The sequence below is a fragment of the Corvus kubaryi genome, unplaced genomic scaffold (assembly GCF_017639235.1).
Source record: "Corvus kubaryi isolate FWS band 111438036 unplaced genomic scaffold, C.kubaryi_AGA036_p1.0 37260, whole genome shotgun sequence".
Taxonomy (NCBI): domain Eukaryota; kingdom Metazoa; phylum Chordata; class Aves; order Passeriformes; family Corvidae; genus Corvus; species Corvus kubaryi.
Window position 1 is genome coordinate 7,363,432 of NW_024581077.1, and position 19,218 is coordinate 7,382,649.

Genomic DNA, 19,218 nt, shown 5'->3' on the forward strand with positions numbered 1-19,218 from the left:
TGAGAGCACCTCAAAGCAGCATGTCATTCTTCCAGGAGTAAAAGCGGCTGGAATTCATAGTGGTTGGCATTATTTGCTGGACATACATTATTTGATACTAAATCCAAAAGTCTTACTGCTTCAGTTGAACAAACAGCAGAACTAATCCTCTTCTGTGATTAGAAAACATGTCTTCTTTATTGTGCTTTCAGGTTACCAGAAACAGCTGTCATACAAACACCGGGACGGATCCTACAGCTCCTTTGGGTTACGAGATAGAGAAGGGAGTGTATGGTAAGTGACAACACTTTCTATTTCCCCAGCACAGGATCTTTAGGCTTTGAAAAATGATGCAAGTATTCAGTGATTCTTATTTTTAATAGACTAAGTGAATACAGTTCAATTAATTTGAATCCCCCAGTAAAGGAGAGATTAATAACTGGAAAGAGGGCAACAGAAGGATGGTATGATGGTTGGGAGCTGGAGTACATAATGTTCAAGGGGAAACTGAAGGATCTGGGTTTGTTTAGCCTGTAGAAGAGGAAGCTAATGGGAGACCTGGGTAAACCTCTCTGCTGCCTAGATGGACATTGTGGAAAAACAGAGTCAAACTCTTATCAGATCTTCACAGAGTAAGGACAAGAGTTTGTCCTTACTCAAGTTGCTACAGAGACAACTCCAAGTGGGTAGAAGGAATAAAAGTCTTCCCCAGGAGAAGGCTGGAGCACTGAGACAAATGCCCAGAGAGGATGTAGATATCTCTATCCCTAGAGATTTTCACGACTGGACAAAATACTGAGCAGCCTGACATAGCTCTAAGTTGGTCTTAGTTTAAGCAGGTGGTTGAACAGGAGATTCCAAGAATCCCTTCCAACCTGGTTTGTTTCATAATTCAATTAATTAAGACCAGAAATTGGTAACATCAATCATCAAGCTGTGCCTATACTTTACTGCTGCTCTAAAAGAATGGTTTCAGCCCAGTAATGGAGAAATAGCAGGTCAATTTTTAGTATCAGGATTTTACATATGTTACTTATTTAAAACTTAGAAAACACCTTCTTCTTTAACCTCAAACATTATGAAGTTCATTTTACGTCATTTTCTATGCACATCCTATGCACTGGTAAATCTCCTTGGTCTTGTTCACACCATACCTGCTTTCTGTTTCTGGGGCACCTGCAGGCTCACTGCCTTTGTGTACAAGTCACTGGAGCAAGCCAAACGCTACATCTACATTGATGACAACGTCCAGTCTCAAACGTTGATCTGGCTGGCAAGCAAGCAGAAGTCAGATGGCTGCTTTGAAAATGCTGGGTCACATTTCAACAATGCTTTGAAGGTAACTGAGATAAGTAGAGCCACAAACTTCCAGTCCTGCCATCTGGATTGATTTGGATAATTTCTGCCAGACATAAGCTTACTCTTCACCACATCCTTACTCTTTCTAGTACTACTATCTCATGTCTCTCCTATACAAGCAGGGCATGATTCTTATGTGTGCTCTTGATGATGAGGTGAAAACAAGCGGAACTTACTGAGTTACAAGTCTTAGGTTTTATTTTCCACCACTGCATTGTGTGCTCAGTCACAGGCTATGGTGTGCTTTATTACACACGTACAAAAGTCAAGAAGATGCAGTCAATTATTTTGGCTTTATCCTCAGTGAACTTGATCTTTCTTGTTCCTGTGCACACGGGAAGACAGAAATTACTGCTGATCTCAAATCTAACTGATATATGAACTATGAATTAATTCATATGTTGTTTCTTTCTAGGACATTCGTCCTAACCATTTCTTTGCTTGTTTTTCATCAGGGTGGAGAAGAAGCTGAATACTCCCTCACAGCCTATGTTGTGGCATCATTGCTGGAGGCTGGACACTCTGCTGCAGTAGGTATTTGGTACTCTGTTAGCCCAGTCAGCCATTTGTCAAACTGCACAAGTCACAGTCCTCACATCAGTGTTCTTTTGCAGTGAGGAACTCGAATACTGATTGTAGGACAGTAGCTGATTGTAGACAGCAGTTTTCAGAGCCCTGCAGTCCCCTGCGAGTATTTAATGAGTGTTACAAATCAGTTACATATCCAGTGCCTATGAATTCACTTGAAAAAACCTTGAGGAATCCACCTGTTTTTAGACAATGTTAGTCTAAGTAGATCAAAATCCAGACTGAATTTGGCCACTCCATACAGAGTCCACTTTGGAATTTTCTCTGAATTTACCCAGTACAAAGTTCAAGCTATCCAAATCTTCAGTCTACAAACTCATTTTGTGCTTTTAGTTCCAAGCTGTGTTTCCATTTCCCTACGGAAATCTTAATAATGGAAGGAAACTATGATCTGCTGGTTGTAGTACTAGGCATTGGGAAATGAGAGCCAAGTTCTGTTCTCTGTAATATATTTCCTGCACATCCCTGTGACCTTGTTTTTATGCTGACTTTGTTCTTTGTATAATGGGGAGGAGGACAAGTGTTCCAAATCTGACAAATGTGTGCTGGATGTGCTGATTCTTTGCACATCACTCAGACATGGGGTATGGGCCATCATTAAGGTACATGAGACCACCAGGATGAAAACATTATGCATAATCATATAGTTATTCAGCAACATGAATTTAGTTTCCAATGCCTTCATAAGAAACTCCAAAACCTGTTTAAGTGAAGCTGCAGAGACAAGACATGGTTAGTAGTGTGCTGGTGTTATCTGAGATAAAGAAGAGTTCACAGAGATAGTCGGTAAGGCTAAAAGGTCTGAAGAGTTGCCTTGATAGTTATAGCTAGCAAGTGAGCAATGTCCATTTGAGAGAGCCTGTTTATTCATGAGGGCTCAACACACTTTACATAGTTCAGTAAAAATGGCCCACATTTTATTGCTAAAGCAACTGAGGGACAAAGGATTCACTTGCATAAGGTTATCACATGAATCAGGAAAAGAAACTGTGCTCTGTTATTCTGGCCATGCTGCCTCTAAATAAATGCAGAAAGGAGGCAGCATGACTGGAAGGGCATTTTTTTGCAGGATACACTCTGTAGGCCCTTAAACATGCCATGGATCATGTATATTTCTAGCATGAAGAGTCAGAGATTGCAGCTTAAGCGATGATGGAAGTATTTAAAGAGAAGTGGAGACACAAATCCATGTACCTGACACCTTACTGTGTTTTGCATTACCAGCATCCTGTCATTCGGAGTGGCATGAACTGTTTGGAGACAGCATTTAGCAATGGGGTCCACAACCTGTATAACCAGGCCCTCCTTGCCTATGTCTATGGCTTAGCTGGCAGAGAGGAAAGATGCCAGTTCTTCCTTGAGAAGCTGGACGGGGCAGGTGTCAGGGCTGGTAAGTGCAGCGTGGCCATGGTGCGGGCAGTGCAGCTGATGGAATGGCCTGTTGTGTCATGTAAGCTGCTCTGATGGACAGTTTTGTCATGCATGTTCTCCCTTCTCATTTCGTGCCTGCTATGCTGCTGAATTTATCTCTAGGAGTTTTTCTGTCTGTCTCTTCTGGCTTCACAAAAGTTTGAGCTGTGGTCTGATTTATGAAATTGTGAAGTAATTTAGGTGGAGAGAAAGTCCCCTGCATGTCTCAGTCCAAGGTATTGGAAGATTGTACCTAATTTTCCAGTTAGCTTTCTCGTCTACATGCTGAACAAACCCACTTCCCTTGGCTATGTCATGTGGTCCTGTTTGTGACTGCCTTAGCATCCTTCTACTACACTGCCTTCGCTTCAATCCCTCTTTGACTTACACAGGCTGCTTTTATTAGTTCCCTTTCCATCTCTTCCTGTTTTCTTTTCCATCCTGGAAGTAAAACCTACCCAGTCTGGGACACCAAGATCTGAAAAAACTTTTTTTCCCATGCTTTTTACACCCTACTTTTCTGTTTTCAGGTGGTTCTCTTCACTGGCAGAGAGAAAACAAGCCACCAGCAGAACGTTTCTCTGACTTCTATTCCCGTGCCCCTTCTGCTGAGATTGAAATGACCAGCTATGTGCTCCTGGCTCTGCTCAGCAGAACCAAACTCACTCCAGAAGACTTATCTTACGTTTCCCGCATTGTGTACTGGCTTATCAAACAACAGAACCCATATGGAGGCTTTTCCTCCAGCCAGGTAACAACTGAGTGTGGGAAAAAGAAAGCTTCTGGGAGCAGTCCGTTCTGCAAGCTGAATCTTGACGTATGACAAATCTTTCTGACTGCATATGGATTTGAATAATACTGGATAATTGGTGTTTGCATTGGTTGCCTTTTCAGGGCACACCATGCTCTTCATAGCTTCACACACAATTTGGTTTTAAGCAATGAGAATTTACCTGAACTTGAAGTTAGCCATGGACAGCAGTCACTGCTGATACAACATTATCCCAGGTCTTCTGGGATAATTAAAATCTGTTGCTCCAGAATTACAGAATCCAGAATGGGTCAGGCTGGAAGGGACCACAGCGGGTCATCTGGTCCAACCTCCCTGCTCAAGCAGGGTCTTCCCAGAGCACATGGCACAGGATTGTGTCCAGACAGTTCTCAAAAATCTCCAGTGAGGGAGACTCCACAACCTCTATGGGCAATCTGTTCCAGTGCTCGGTCACCTGCACAGCGAAGAAGTTATTCCTCATATTCAGGTGGAACTTCCTGTGCATCAGTTTCTGCCCATTGCCTCATGTCCTATTGCTCAGCACCACCAAGAAGAGCCTGGATCTATCTTCTGGACACCCTCCCTTCAGATATTTGTGAGATCCCCTCTCAGTTGTCTCTTCTCAAGGCTGAACAGGCCCAGTTCTGTCAGCCTTTCCTTGCAAGACATGATCCAGTCCCTTAATCATTTTTGTCACTCTCCTCTGGACATGCTCCAGGAGCTCCATGTCTCTTGTGTACTGAGGAGCCCAGACTGGACACAACAATCCAGATACACCTCCCTAGGGCTGAGTAGAGGGGCAGGATCAACTCCCTCAACCTGCTGCCAAAGCCCTTCCTAATGTACCACAGATGGCCTTACTGATCACCAGAGCACACTGGTGGCTCAGGGGCAGCTTTTTGTCCACCAGGAGGGGTTCTACAAGAACTCGTGTCTTGTCTCCTTGGCTCTTTGCAGAGCCCCCCTGCATTTATGAGTACCGACAAAGCATCAGGGAAATAGGAGCTGTGCTAATCTCACCGACCATCTTACACCTGGATATCTAATTTGGATCATGTTATTCTTTTCAGGACACTGTGGTTGCTCTCCAAGCTTTAGCCCAGTACGGATACCTCACCTTCTCCAAAAAAAGTCTTAATACGGTCAAAGTCCACTTCATGGAGTCCCCCAGTAAGATTTTCCAGGTGAATGATGAGAACCGCTTCTTACTGCAGCAGGCTTCCTTACCCACCATTCCAGGGAGTTACAGTGTGGAGGTGGAAGGCACTGACTGTGTCTATCTGCAGGTAAGTAAGCTGGGAACTCAGCACCACCCTCTGGGAACTCAGCAGGGGGTTCCCCGTGCTTTATTCCTCGCCACATGCTGTGCTGGAGACATAAAACCCTTTAAGTCTGTGACCATCTCACACTTTCTCTCTCTTTTAGACCACCCTGAGATACAACATCCATTTGCCAAAAAAAGTTGCGGGATTTTCTCTGTCCATAAGGATGGAAAATGTGTCTTGCACAGGCAACTATCCACCAAAGTTTGACCTTGTTCTCTCTGCCAGGTAACTTCCTTTCACTGACATACCCCCTTGCATTCACAGTTTGATAAAGCATCTGAGAAAGCATCTAAGTATATGCAGTTAATAGCTTCCCTGAAGCTATAGGAAAAAAAAACAGGATTATTGAGAGCTAAAAATGTCATTCACTGCTCTCCTTTTCATTTTCAAAACAGACTACCAGAATTTTTCTCATTTTAGTTACACAGGAAACCGCAACGTCTCCAACATGGCTATTATTGATGTGAAAATGCTCTCAGGTTTTGTTCCTGAAGAATCTTCCCTGAAAAAGGTAAAAAATGGGACCAGCATGAATAAGAAAGCCTAAAAACACAGGCAGTTGATAAAGCAGTTGATAAAAATAGTCTCTGATTAGCAAATTTGAGCCCATGGGAGCACTACTAAGTCCTTGTCTCACATACTCTGTGTTTCAAATTTGTAGCTGTTTATGTGTTGAAGACAAATCTGTTGGGAGTTGCCAAATCCAGTAGCCCAGGAGAGCTAAGAATTCGTATCCCCAGGTCCAACCAACAGCAAGGTTCAGTGTGCATTCCCAATAAGCAGACATGCACACTACACATATATATCCATATATCCATAATATACATGCTGGCCACACAGAGTAGTAGACAGGAAAGACAGCACTTCCACAAACACAGATAGCACAAATGGCCTTATCCTGTTCCCTTTTCTGCATGATCAGCTTAAAATCTACTTTGTGGAAAAGGTAAATAAATAAATACATAAATATACACATGCACATATATACATGCAAATACACAATGTGGGTCCTTATGGTAGCTGACCTCAGGCACTCAGTCTGCCCAGTAGCTGCCCCTGAACCCTTCTTCTGTTGAGTTGGTGGCATATGGACATGTGCCTGCTCAAGGCCTGAGCCCCACTTCAGTGCCTGGAACTGAGGTCCACATCACCCACATGTATGCGTGGTGGGACCTCTCTAAGCTGTCTTAGACATGCAGCAGATGGGCTGGGGTTCCCTGGTCTCACAGTGATGTCACACAGACACATACAGAGACATAGGCAAATGAGTGTCCACCAGCTGCTCCAGACCAATAGCCAGACCAGTGTCCGCCTCCAAGACCATATGATTTCTCCAGAAAATGGCTCGGACATACTGGTCTCTTTGGTAGCTGTCTTGGATCCTCTGGTGTCTTCAATACCCGGGTCAGGTTTATGCCTGACTCAGTAGCTGGCTGCTAGGCCAGTTTATCACTAGTGACCACACACTGACATACATACCCCAACAAGAACCCTGAAGTCTGGTGTCTCAGGATGCTGGCACTCCAGGCACATGGTCCCTGTGATCTCTGATCCTCTCTTCAGTGACTGTCACTCCCCACACACACGTTCACACAGAATAGAGAGCCTTTCACCCTGGAAAACTGTCAGGAGCAGAGATTAATATGAAGGCAGGAGAGGCTGTGGTGACCAGGTGCAGGGCAGACAAATGTGCTAACCACCAACCTGTTAATGTGCAACTGGCCTCTTTTATCTAATTTTCCACCCTTTTTCCATCCAATTGGATTTTATCCCTCTCTTTTTTACTCCTGGTTCTTCCCCTAAACACCTGTTTCTTGAGTCCCAGCATCTCATAGTCAGCCCCATGGTCTGTAGGCAGCATTCCCCTTCAGTCTGCAAGCTGATCTGGGAATATTCTGCTGTTGACTCACCTGGTGGGTCTCACTTGCTGACAGTGGACTGGCCGCTGTCCTGTGGGAGCTCCAATGGGAACCAGGTCAGAGTGCTCTAGTGGTTCAGCTCAGGTTGCTGGGGTTTCCCTGTGCTCCTTAGTGTTTGTGTGTATGAGTCTGTAGTCACACAGCCTAACAGAATCCATGTGAGAAATACTTCCGCCATCGTTTAATTGCTTTAATTGGCATTTTGCATTATTATCCCTTTGACAAAGGTTATTTCTTTCTCTCCAGTACAGTTTCATAAACAACAAAAGAAAGCGGGTATTGATCTTCCTCCTTTATTATCCAGAAACTTGGTTATGATGATGAGAATGCTTGGGACAGCACTGATAAGCACCTCATTTCTGTTCCTAATGCAATTTAGATTCACTATAGATGAGTTAGCTTCAAGCCATGAGCTGAATTTTCAAGTAGATAAAAGAAGAATGAAGTTCTTTGTAGAGTCTGCTCATAGCTTTGTGCACTTATAATCATTCAGCATTCAGGCCTGAGTTTGTTTTTTGGCTAGAACTGTATGAAATTAATAAATTCTCTTCGGAAGATTTTTCTATTGAGATGCTATTCTGTTTGGCATCCTACTCCTCTTCATAAACACTTGGGGGAAAAATAGCTGGTTTTCAAAGTTTGGAATATTTTAGGTTTGTGTGTTTTGATAGTAAAATAATTTTGTTCACATTCTTTTCTAAATGTTTTTAAACTTTCGTTATTTGAAACATAAAATGGACTAGCAAATGAGCTTGAGCTGCAGAAATTAATTGTAAATTCTCTTTGAAATGAGAGCATGTTTAGGTTGATGATAAAAGTCACAAGTATCAAAGCCGAGTGGTAAAATTTTTCACCACTGTGACTAGTCTGGATGCATCAGGTTATAAAAACACCCAACTTGCATTTCTTTTTTTGGCGACTAGATGGCGGGGTGGCATAAAAGGAGCGCGACAGCCGCTTTAAATGCGTTTGGCTGTGGAATCTCTAAGTCTCCTTGACAAGTCTCCCGGGCTAACATTGCTGTATTTTGCCTTGTTTAAAGCTTCGGTATGAGAATTCTGTTGTGGATCGTGTAGACATCAAGAACAACCACATACTCTTCTACCTTCAGAAGGTAAGTCTGGGAGGTTTCCTTTCGGTTTTATTAAACTGGAAGTTTAAAACATGCTCCCAGATAAAAGAAAAATCTTATTAATGGCATATTAACAATACACATATACACATGCCTTAAAGATGTACTTCACTCAATCCAAAATTAAATGGTTATAGATAGATAGATAGAGAGAGAGAGAGAGAGATAGATAGATAGATAGATAGATAGATGGATCGATCGATCTGTAGTCTTCTCACTCCAGAGGAAGCTTGAAAATCAGAGGAAGATGAGCAAGGAGGAAAGTAGTTCAGTATATTTGGCTGCAAGAGTATGGAATGAGGATCAGAATCACAGGGGAGAATGGGGCTATTGAGATCAAAGTAATTAGAGAGAGGAAAGTATGGAGGAGATTCTTAGGGGTACTGAAGGTGATTTTAGCTGGGAAAAGGCAAGGAAACAAACTATTTTCCATACAGTAATTTTCAATTACAGGATGAATGCCAATGTGCTGAAAACCACACTAGCAGGGAATTAGGTTGGGATAATTGGCAATGGAAATAGGAAGAGGAAGAAAGAAAAGAGCACATAGTTTTAGCAATAAAATGTATTTAACAACAGCTTTTAAACAATTATCTGATTTGACATCAAGTTTACAAACTGGAGGGACCAGTAGAATGACACATTTTCACACTGTCTGATTCAGAAATTAATTTGCTCAACCTTAGCCTCAGGCATAGTTATGAAAATTCTGATGCATTTTCTTGTTGTGTCATTTCCAGGTGTCCCAGAAGGAAATCAGCTTCTCCTTTGGTGTGGAGCAAAGTCTGCCTGTCTCAGACATCAAACCTGTGCCTGTACATATATATGATTATTATGAAACAGGTAGGTGATCCCAGCAGTCAATAAAACCTGTGATATCAAAGGAGAGACAAGGGGAGACCCACTTAGCAATTCTGCTGGTTTTGATTACTAGACTGCAAAGGTTTTGCAGAGCACAGTCAGTTCCTGTCCTCCAGTGTTTTCATTTCTTGCTTCATTTCAACATTAAGCAGTTAAGAAAGTGATACATGAGGAGTTTCTTTCTTACAAAGCACATACAAAAAGAAGTGTTGTTCTACTTTCTTTCCACAGTTTGGTCATGATGGTTAAAATCAATAACTCAAAGGCAGCAGTGTTCCTGACTTCCCTGAACTGCATTATCTAATTTTTTTACTTAATATTGCCATAGTAGACTGCAGCAAAAAGACCTTCCTTAGTGGAATTTAAATGCTTAAGTAGGAATGACAGTCCCACTTAACAAAAGAGGAGTTTAAGTAAACAAAACTATAAAATTAAGTGCCTGACCACCTTTCTTGAACATCCTTGCAGATTAGCAGCAGCAGCAGTCAGAGAATTGACCCTGGAGTGTGTTTTCTGCCGCCTGATCCACATCTTGCATGGGGACAGCAATGATGTGTCCTGACAAACATAGCCAGAGGAGTGCACTGGTCTCTGACTATGCACCCTTGCAACTGGGGGCCTTGACAATTGGGAGTCTACCACAAAATTTATCAAATGTCTTCTGTTTTGTAGTGTGTTAGTGACAGGTGCAGATAGACAGGGGTCGGAATGATTTCTTACTCTCATACAAATGTCTTCTTCCTTTCTTCTTTCCAGACGAATATGCCCTTTCAGAGTACAACACACCCTGCTCCCCACCTTCCAAATGAAACCAGATGTGTGCCAGAAGAGGTAATGATTCAGAGAGTACCAGGCGAGCAATTGTAGAGCAAAAAGGATAAGAGACTTGGTTGTTTCTGGGAGCACAATGAAAAACATGTAGAATAATGAGGAATAAGCAAACCCCATATTGCCGTAGATCAGAATGACCCATTCTGGCCCACACTTCAAAAAGAACTTTGGGTCAATGTGGATTAGAAACTGCAGATAAAGTGCTTTTTCTGACAAGGGAGACAACTGTGCAATTGTTGACTCTGACCATCCATCTTGTTTTGAAACTTATGACATATTCCAGTGGGAGATTTGTGTAAAGGTAAACACTTGAAATGTGTGTTCTTGGCCATAGATTCCTCTTAAGAAATCCCAATCTCAGAGAATAATGTGCTCCTTCTGCTTCTGTAGGTTTTACTTGTTTTAGTCTTTCCATTACCCAGAAGGAAAATCCTGAAGAAATTACTTTGATCCTCACCTTTTTCAGCAATTGAACTGAATCATTTACAGATGGCAGAATTCTACTCACAGGAAGACAACTTTTTTGCAGGTTTTGCCTCTATTTAGAAAGATTTTCTTCAGATTAGCATCTCATGTTTTACTGCTGTTTGTAATAAAACATTCTGATTAGCAATGGTATTTGTCCCAGTCTCCACTCCTTGGTTTATCTAGAACTGGGTGATGCAAGGTATTTTATAAGCTAAAATATTCAAAGCTTGGACAGGTCAATCAACGACTTCCTGACATCAAGGACTTTTTGTGGCACAGCCATGATGGGGGCCCTGACCCATGTGATGGAAGCTTTCCATCCAAAGGCAATTGCTGGGAAAAATTAGACAGTTGCAACACAGAAACTTGGAAAAGGGGTTAGGGAGGAATGGTGGGTCCAATGGAGCCCTTGGAGGGAGAAAAATAAAATGGTTTGGAGGGAGTGAAAAACAAAGATATCCACAAGGAGCTTACGATGACAGAAGCTAACCAGCAGAAGGGTGTTCAGCTTGAGAGTGGCACTGAGGCTCAGGCAAAAAAAGCAGACTTCAGCAATTCAGCAACACCAGGACCTAGGAAACCTTGGGAAGCGGCTAGAGAGTTGCACTAAAGAGATGAAGAACTGTACATAGGAACCTAAGGCTCTTTGTGAATTTAGATTCTGGCAGATGTGAGCTAAGTGCCTTAACACCCTTGAGAACCTGGCCCCATGCACTGATTCTCTCAGCGTTCTGGCATTTGAAAGCATCAGGCACAGAGCAGCTTTTCATGTGGTAGCACTGTGCGTGCAGGTGAGCCTGAAGGGGCACTTTAATGCATAAAACAACATTTATGAGCACATATGCCACTTACATTTATGGGTACTTTCCTTAAGAAGGACAGAAATATGAGAATGGTGTTCTCTGCTTTTTTTTTTTATTTTAATTGCATTTAAGCTTGGTTTACCAACAAACAAGAGTAGCTTCTTCCCTGCTGATTCTGGTGGAATTTCTACCTTGTGAAAAAAATAATGATATTTTGAGAAAAAATATATTGTGAGGTGAGTGGGTTTTAACTCTTTCAATTCTGCTCAAGACACAGAGCTTCTACCCCCAGCATTTCTCTTCCCATCAGAAGCAACCGCTGGGCACAACCCTTGACCCAAAAAGTCACACTGAAAACAATTTTTTCATGTTTGCATGAGACCTGGGGTGACTTTTGCTGCAGACAGACACATGCTGAGAAATAAGTTATGACTCTGCAGATGTTAAGGGGACAAGTTGCTTTTCTCTGACCCTAAACTCCCCCTTGCTCTCCCATCCCTGTCAGCAAAAAAAGATTGTGTGAGCTTCAAGAGGGGTCAGTCAGGCTACTTCAATCCACCTTCCTCAGCTGTGTAAACTCAGCCTGCTGCTAAACAAAAGCCTTTGTTTAATGCCATTCCAGTGAATGGCCAACTGCAAGCCTGGTCAGATGGAAACTGATATGAAATGCAGATTCTTTCAGAAGCACAGCATTTAAATTTTACTACAAATTCCCAAAGCACTAGGCTGAGAGGGAGTGGATAAAACAATGCCAGCAGTACCTAGCAAAATCTGTGTTTTACAGCCTTCTTTTACCTCTTTAACTCTTTTAACTGCAGTGCAACTATTGAATCAATTTTTTTTTCTCGTGGAACTTGCATCATGTGAACCTGCTGCTTCACAAACTCAGTTTGCTTAACCTCAATGCAAGTCAGATGAAAAGATGTGACAATTGAAAGGAGCTTCAGATACTGAGCTTGTAGGACCATGTGAATCAATCAGAAAATAGTAAGGGCTGTATCCCATCTCCAAAAATGCCAAATGCGATACATTTACACTCAGTTTCCTTACTCTGATTGCTATAGTTAGAAAGATGCTCTAGAGCTCTAAAATTATCATGAATCAATCTTCCCTTTTACTTTCAGTGTGCAAAAAAGATCATCTACCTCCTTACACTTCTTCCAGCAGCTCCTATGGGGCCCATCTGCTGTAGTCCAAGGGAATGTGCCAGGACAGGGTCTGGGGGGTTTTTACAGAGGTGTAAACTGCCAGGACTCTGCCACTGCTTTGTGTAATAGCAAAGCACTTGTGCTACAAGCAACTATGAGTGACACTAGACATGGATGTGATGCTCCAGTCACTCCCTCATTTCCACACAGTGCTCTCCAGCAGACAGTTTTGCCTAGTGCTGGTCATTTATGGGTCAATAACAATAAAAACCACCTAGCTCTTCAAAAGAGGACAATCAGGACTTTCTCTGACTCCCTGTTTGCCTGAGGCCAGCTTATTTGCCCTGAGACAACTTGGAAACTTCAACTGTTTAGGAAGCTAATAAAAGATAATAAAGACTGACAAGTCTTCATCAAGGACAGATCCTCCAGCTTGTTCTGTACAGTGCTCAGCAGTTCAGTGTATAGCTGCAGAATATATTTTCACTGCAGACAAAGCAGAAATAGCCTTTATGTGAAGGGAATGGGTCAAAAAAACTTTTCAGGCATAAGGTCAGGGGTTGAAGGCACAAACAGGCTCTCCCTGGGGGGCATCCTTAAAGTAGTGCAATTAATATACCGGGTAACACAAGAGTATTGTTTTGCTGCCAAGTAGATAATAATAACAGATAAAGGGAGAGAAAGCTGCAGGCTCTGAATAGCATTTGCATGCCTTCCATAATGTGTCTGGAACAAGTTCCATTTCTGGTATGTCGTTGTGGAAAGAAAAAGCCTTTGCAACAACAACAAATGGATTTAGAAGGTAGATGTTGGTCAATGGCAAAAAGATCAAAGTACTCACAAGGACTGAGGCTCCAACGTTTAGTGTTATCAGTCAGTTGTGAGAGACTCCTAACCCCAAGCTCTCTTTCACATTCAAGTCCTAGCAATATCATGCCTACATTGAAGACAGACTTCAAAGAAATCAGAAGAGGTAACCCCTGCTCTAAAAGATGTAAGTCTTACATCTTGCATTCAACTCCTATGAACTTTTGGTTCTGATAACATCATTTTACAGCCTTAGAGTGAGATCCACACTTCCTTTCTCAGAGCAGTTGGATTAGACATACAGCATTTCCCAGAAAATATGACCAAGAAATTTCCTTTGGCCCACAAAGCTGCATCCAAAGACACATGTACAAACACCGCTCCTTCACAGTTCTCCCACAGACCAACCTGCAGTTCAGAGTTCAAGTCTCTTATGTCAACAGTGGCTGCAGCTCCAGGAAAGGACTTTAGGGGTATGATTACACCAGTAAAGCCCTTGTAGGATCTGTAGGCTGATGGCTGAAATCCCAAGGGAAAGCAGAACTGTATGACCCTTCTTAAATCAATCCAGAGAAGAAGGGCAACCAGCCAGGGAAGGAGCAGAAAATAAGGACTAATGGAGCCTCAAACACTTACAAATCTGTCATTACAATACATTTATGAGTAATTTCTGCAGAATGAAATTTAAAAACAGGCTTTCCATAAAGCAGAGAAAAGCCATGGCAATACAAAAGCCTCAGAGAGCTACTTCTTTCCACATGTGTCTGTCATGAGTTTTCACCTGAAATGAAAGTATATGCTTCTACCTTCAGAGTGCAGAAGTTGAAGCTGTAAAGAGAGGATAGTTGTGCACAGGTGTGAAATAGAAACAAAGGGTTAGGGGCTTGGTCAGAGATGAAAAGGTCAGAGAATGAGTTGGGCATCCCTCAGCATGCTAGAGATGGCTGGTCTTAGACACCTTTCTGGTAGCCAGGAGAGCCAGTGCATGACAAAATCCTGTGCAGCTTGTGTCAGCTCTTGGTACACAGGATGATTTCTCAGAACCAGTCATGAGCTGATTGCTGGCATGAGAGGTTTAGGGGGGCAGCATGTAGCCAGACTAGTTGTCCCACCACAGGGGAAGGCTTAACTACTTACATTTTATGAATTACACGTCAAATGCTCCCCTCTTGATACTCATTGTTAAGTATTTTCTTTTCCCCTTTGTCATAAAAACCTGATTTATATTTGCAAGTGTGAAGAATGAATTACTAAGCACCTGAGACTTTTTGAGGAATTATTCAGATATTTTATTGGTAACCTCTTCACATTTGAACTGAACCCTTGATGCTGCCTATAAAGACCACAAAGAAAGAAGGGCTGAAAAACTCTGGTTCCTTTCCATGCCAGGACAATAAAACTGCAAAGCCTTCCCAAAAGAAATGCAGACTCTCTTATTAGCCTAACTGTAGCACTGCATTCGTAGCTTAGCCTGAAAGCTGCCAGGTAATCTGTGTATAACTAGGAAAGATAATTTAATTTGTATATCCACTAGCATCCACTCTGAGGCTTGTGCAGGGGCAGTGACAGTACTCAGATTCCAGCTTCACTCACCTTTCTCTGGTGTCTGTCACCAAAGCTGCACAGCAAAAACAGTCTCAGTAGTTCAGCTCACACAGTTATGCCTGCTCAGACCTCAGCCTCTACACTTACATGGAGAAAGGTCTCAGTTTTGAAAACAGGTTATGGATGACCCATCCTCACTCAACAGAGTCATTGTCATAACAGAATCCTTGCAACTGGCTGACCTTCAACTACCTCCATCTTTTATACGGCTGCTTTTTTCAGGCATCATAGACCACTGAAATAAACTGTGGTCCCCCCCCCCCCCACCACATGTTGTTGAAAAAAATTCCATCACTCATCAAAATCACTGCAAGCTGCGACTATTCCACTAGGGATATACTTATTTTCTTCTATGACCTCACTATCCTTTTAGCTTGCAGAGCTGCTAGAGGGCTTTGCCAAGGCTCACGTCTTAGAACAATGAAAGAAATCTTGCATGCTTGACTAGAGACCCTATTGACCGAGCAGGGCTTTATCTGTAGTTACCATGTTTCAGCATTGTTCCCCAAACACCTGGGCCAAACCAAGCATTTCAACCTTTACTATGTCTAAACAAATTGTTACAATCTAATCTTCTTAAAGAAGGTTTTATAGGAAGCAGTCATAGCCAAAATCACAGATTGATTCAGTGCTTTTCAACTAATTTTTGTAGCTTTAATAGCCAAGTTTCTTTGCGTTGATCCTCTTCTGAATGCAGCAGTTAAGCCATTCACAAGAAAGGTGACAGTGCCTACACCACAAATATATGGTTACAGACCTTGCAGACACATCCAAGCTGGCTTTAGACTGCATGAGTGAGAAGGAGTACTAGAACTAAATGAAATGTGAGCAGCCACAAATGCTTCAAAAACAGGAAAAAAACCTGGAGCTCCAGAGACTGTTGTAATTTTCCCAGAGCCATTTGATGATTCCCACAGGAAAGAGATAGAACTCTTTTGAGTAATAGTGAGTGAAATTGAGGTCAAGAAATCATACAGAAAGACAGAGAAATTACTGTAACTGAGCAGCTCTATATGAAAAAAATAATTGCAGCTTAGTAGTATTACTGTAGCTTTTCACAGCAGGACAGATTTTATTTGTAAAGATAATCTTTTACTGGTAGAACTTATCTAGTGCCTCAAATAAACCAAACCACAACGATAAAGGCACAATTTTTGCTAACTATGCCTGCAGCAGGACCCTCTCAGTGGCAGAAAACTGTCTGTACTTAGCTGGTGGGACATGTTTTAATAAAGGTAAGTAAACCAAATTTAACTAAATCACACAGCTCATTCTACTATTGCCAAGGCTTCCTCTCATTACTCTCCAGCTACAAACACACAGATCTCTCTCTGTGTGCTACAGCTAAGCACCAGGAACTGAGGTCTGAAGTTATGGCTCAGGTAACACTCAAAGTTAGGCTGGCAAAAAGCTCCCTTTGAGTCAAGATTGCAAGATAATCCGTCTGTATACAGACATTTCTCCAACATTACCCAAAACCAAGAACCTCTTCCAGTATCTGAAGCCACAAGAAATATGGAGAGATACAACTTACAAGCCCAGGTAGTGACAGGACAAGGGGGAATGGATTCAAACTGAAAGAGAGTAGGTCTAGGTTAGATACCAGGAAGAAATTCCTTACTGTGGGGTTGGTGAGGCACTGCCACAGGTTGCCCAGAGAAGTTGTGGATGCCACATCCCTGGGAGTGTTCAAGGTCAGGCTGGCTGGGGCTCTGAGCTATGTGGTCCAGGGGAAGGTGTCCCTGCCCACAGCAGAGGGGCTGGAACTGGATGGTATTTAAGGTCCCTTTCAACTCAAACCATCCTCTGATTCTATGAAATACAGTCCTGTGACCTGGTGTTGAAGTATCATCTGTCTAACTTCCCCATAGAGCAATCTTCACAAGCTCCTTGCACACATGCAGTTGAGTTAAAAAGACTGTGTAGGATCTGAAAAGCAAAGACATGCAGTCAGCAAATAATAATGATAAAAAATCATTTTAAAAAAGTCAGTGGTTTCATAACCCTGAAAACAACATTTTTGTTGTATCCAGTAGAACGTTGTTTGATTTTCCTGTGAAAGACAAATTGTTATATGTTACAGCCAAGAAGATGGGATGACCTCTAGTTTCCTTTGTTGTGTACAAAGGCTTTTTTTCACCCAGGAGACTTGTTTGGTTGCAAACATATTGATGCAATAACTTCTCTATTAGAGATGATTGCATTTTTTGTTTGTGTATTTCCTTACCACATGCACCTTCTTCGTTGTGATGAGTGGAGGGTTTAAACTGGTGCAGTGAATTATCTGGATATGGGATGCATGGGTAATCTTTGTCCTTGATCTGGTTACTGCTCAGAAGGTGTATGTGCACAGAAGACATTGTGACTAGTGCCAGTTCTTGGAGATACAAAAGTGCCCCAAAGTCACAATCCAGCTTATATTTGGGGCAAAACCCCTGCTCATTATAACAGTAAGCTATACACAACTACCCTTCTCTACTTTTACAACCTTTGAATGTCACCTAATCTACCTGACCCTCTGATCAAACTTTCAAAAGCAGCCTCAGAAAGCTTCTGCATGGTAATGATTGTCAAATCCACTTGTTTGGAATTAATGCTTTGTTATGTTGCAATAAATTTGTAACTACCGGAGAAAGTCACAAAAATTAAGAACATGCAATTCTGACCATGTCTTTTTCTCACAATGTCAGCTCAAGTTCAAGCCTTCATCAGTGAATTTCTGTTCTTGGCAGCTCCTGGTATGGGTATTCCATGGCAGAGGAAATAAAGCCTGATACTTAGTGAAGCTCCTAAACTGTACAGTCTGTAGAGATCCTCTTCAACAGAAATGACAGTGAAGCAGGCTTTCAGAACAGAACCTCAGACTGTTTGTGTTCTAAGCACCCACACCATGCCACAGAGAGACCTCTGAGGAAACACCTCTTACTTCTGCCCTGTTCCATTTCCATATGGTTTGAGACTTCTGTGAAAAATTTGAAGGCATAAGTGAAAAACATTTCACAGCCATCCTAGATGTCCTGTGTTTCTACTGAAGAAAATTTCACACACTAGCAAGAAACTAGAAGGAACAGTCACAAAATATATCAGGATATTAGAGAAAATCGTGCTCCCATACAGGTACTCTCCCTTTGGACCCATAGCTCTCTGGCTCCAGGTCTACAGTATTTAGCCATGTTGATAATGTACAGTGGTGTGTTGACCCCAGGGAGCAGCCAAACAGCCACCCAATCTTTCACTCACTCCCATTTTCCAGGAAAGAAGTCAAATACACTAGTGGGTTGAAATGAAAACAGTTTAAAAAGGAAAGCAGAAGGTGCACGTGAAAGAGAAGCTAAAAGAGGGACTTACGCACTTCTTCCCACTGGCAGGCAGATGTCCAACCACTCCCTGAGAAGTAAGGCCTCAGCATTTGTAGTGGTTGCTTTGGAAGACAAATGCTGTTGCCACAGATGTTGTCCCTCCTCCTCCTTTCCCCCACCTGTTAGTGCTAAGCATGGTGTCATACGGTAGGTACACGATATCCCTTTGGCCAGTTTGGGTCATCTGTCCTGGCTGTAGTCCCTCCCAGTCCCTTGCCCACCCCAAGCCTGCTGGCTTTTGGCTGGGAGGTGGGGGAAGTAGAAAGCCTTGACACTCTGCACGCTCTCTTCAACAATTGCCAAAACACTGGTGAGTTATGAACACTGTTCTAGCCTCAAATGCAAAGCACAGCAGGCTACTGTGGAGAAAGCTGACTTCATAACCTCATCCCAGACAGACACTGTACCAATATTAATAGGAAAAAAAATTAAGTACAATTATCAAATAACTGCTTTCCAGCATTGTTTTTCTTGAGGGGAGCAGCCCACCTGAGTGCTTTGTTTTCTCTTTAGAGAACAAAAGAACAAAAGACCTTCCTTCTCCCTAATAAAAAACTCAATTAGCTTCCACACAGGTGTGAAAACTGGAAACCTGGGGAACTAACAAATTTCCATTGACCCAGCAACTGGCTAATTCCAAGCTGAAATGAATCAAACTTCAGCAATGCTGTTAAGTGCTCAATGGCTAAGGTAGAAGTAACTAAGACTTTTTAGATCTCTTTCTGTTTCTAGCTTCTCTATTTTTCCATTTCATCAATTTTCAAAATACCTATAAAGCAAGGGAAAAGAGAGGTCAATCTATTATTTTAGTCAGAATCTGGTGACAAAGTATAGAAAATTAGTCTACTTCAC

General features: G+C 42.2%; 1 protein-coding gene across 2 annotated transcripts in view; it reads left to right on the plus strand.

Annotated features, from left to right (window-relative positions):
• LOC121662724 (ovostatin-like) overlaps positions 1 to 10,794 on the plus strand; it is a 29,869-nt gene extending 19,075 nt beyond the window's left edge. Inside the window, exons 25-36 of one of the 2 annotated variants that reach the window (XM_042024242.1) lie at positions 192 to 273; positions 1,162 to 1,318; positions 1,794 to 1,868; positions 3,151 to 3,316; positions 3,867 to 4,087; positions 5,179 to 5,394; positions 5,534 to 5,658; positions 5,854 to 5,944; positions 8,395 to 8,466; positions 9,225 to 9,327; positions 10,102 to 10,176; positions 10,567 to 10,794. In XM_042024242.1, the coding sequence (XP_041880176.1) occupies positions 192 to 273; positions 1,162 to 1,318; positions 1,794 to 1,868; positions 3,151 to 3,316; positions 3,867 to 4,087; positions 5,179 to 5,394; positions 5,534 to 5,658; positions 5,854 to 5,944; positions 8,395 to 8,466; positions 9,225 to 9,327; positions 10,102 to 10,154 (1,361 nt within the window). In that variant the 3' untranslated portion in view covers positions 10,155 to 10,176; positions 10,567 to 10,794. Of the gene's footprint in view, positions 1 to 191; positions 274 to 1,161; positions 1,319 to 1,793; positions 1,869 to 3,150; positions 3,317 to 3,866; positions 4,088 to 5,178; positions 5,395 to 5,533; positions 5,659 to 5,853; positions 5,945 to 8,394; positions 8,467 to 9,224; positions 9,328 to 10,101 lie in introns of both variants that reach the window. The other variant, XM_042024241.1, reaches the window with a different exon arrangement.
• The last annotated feature ends 8,424 nt before the right edge of the window (positions 10,795 to 19,218 follow it).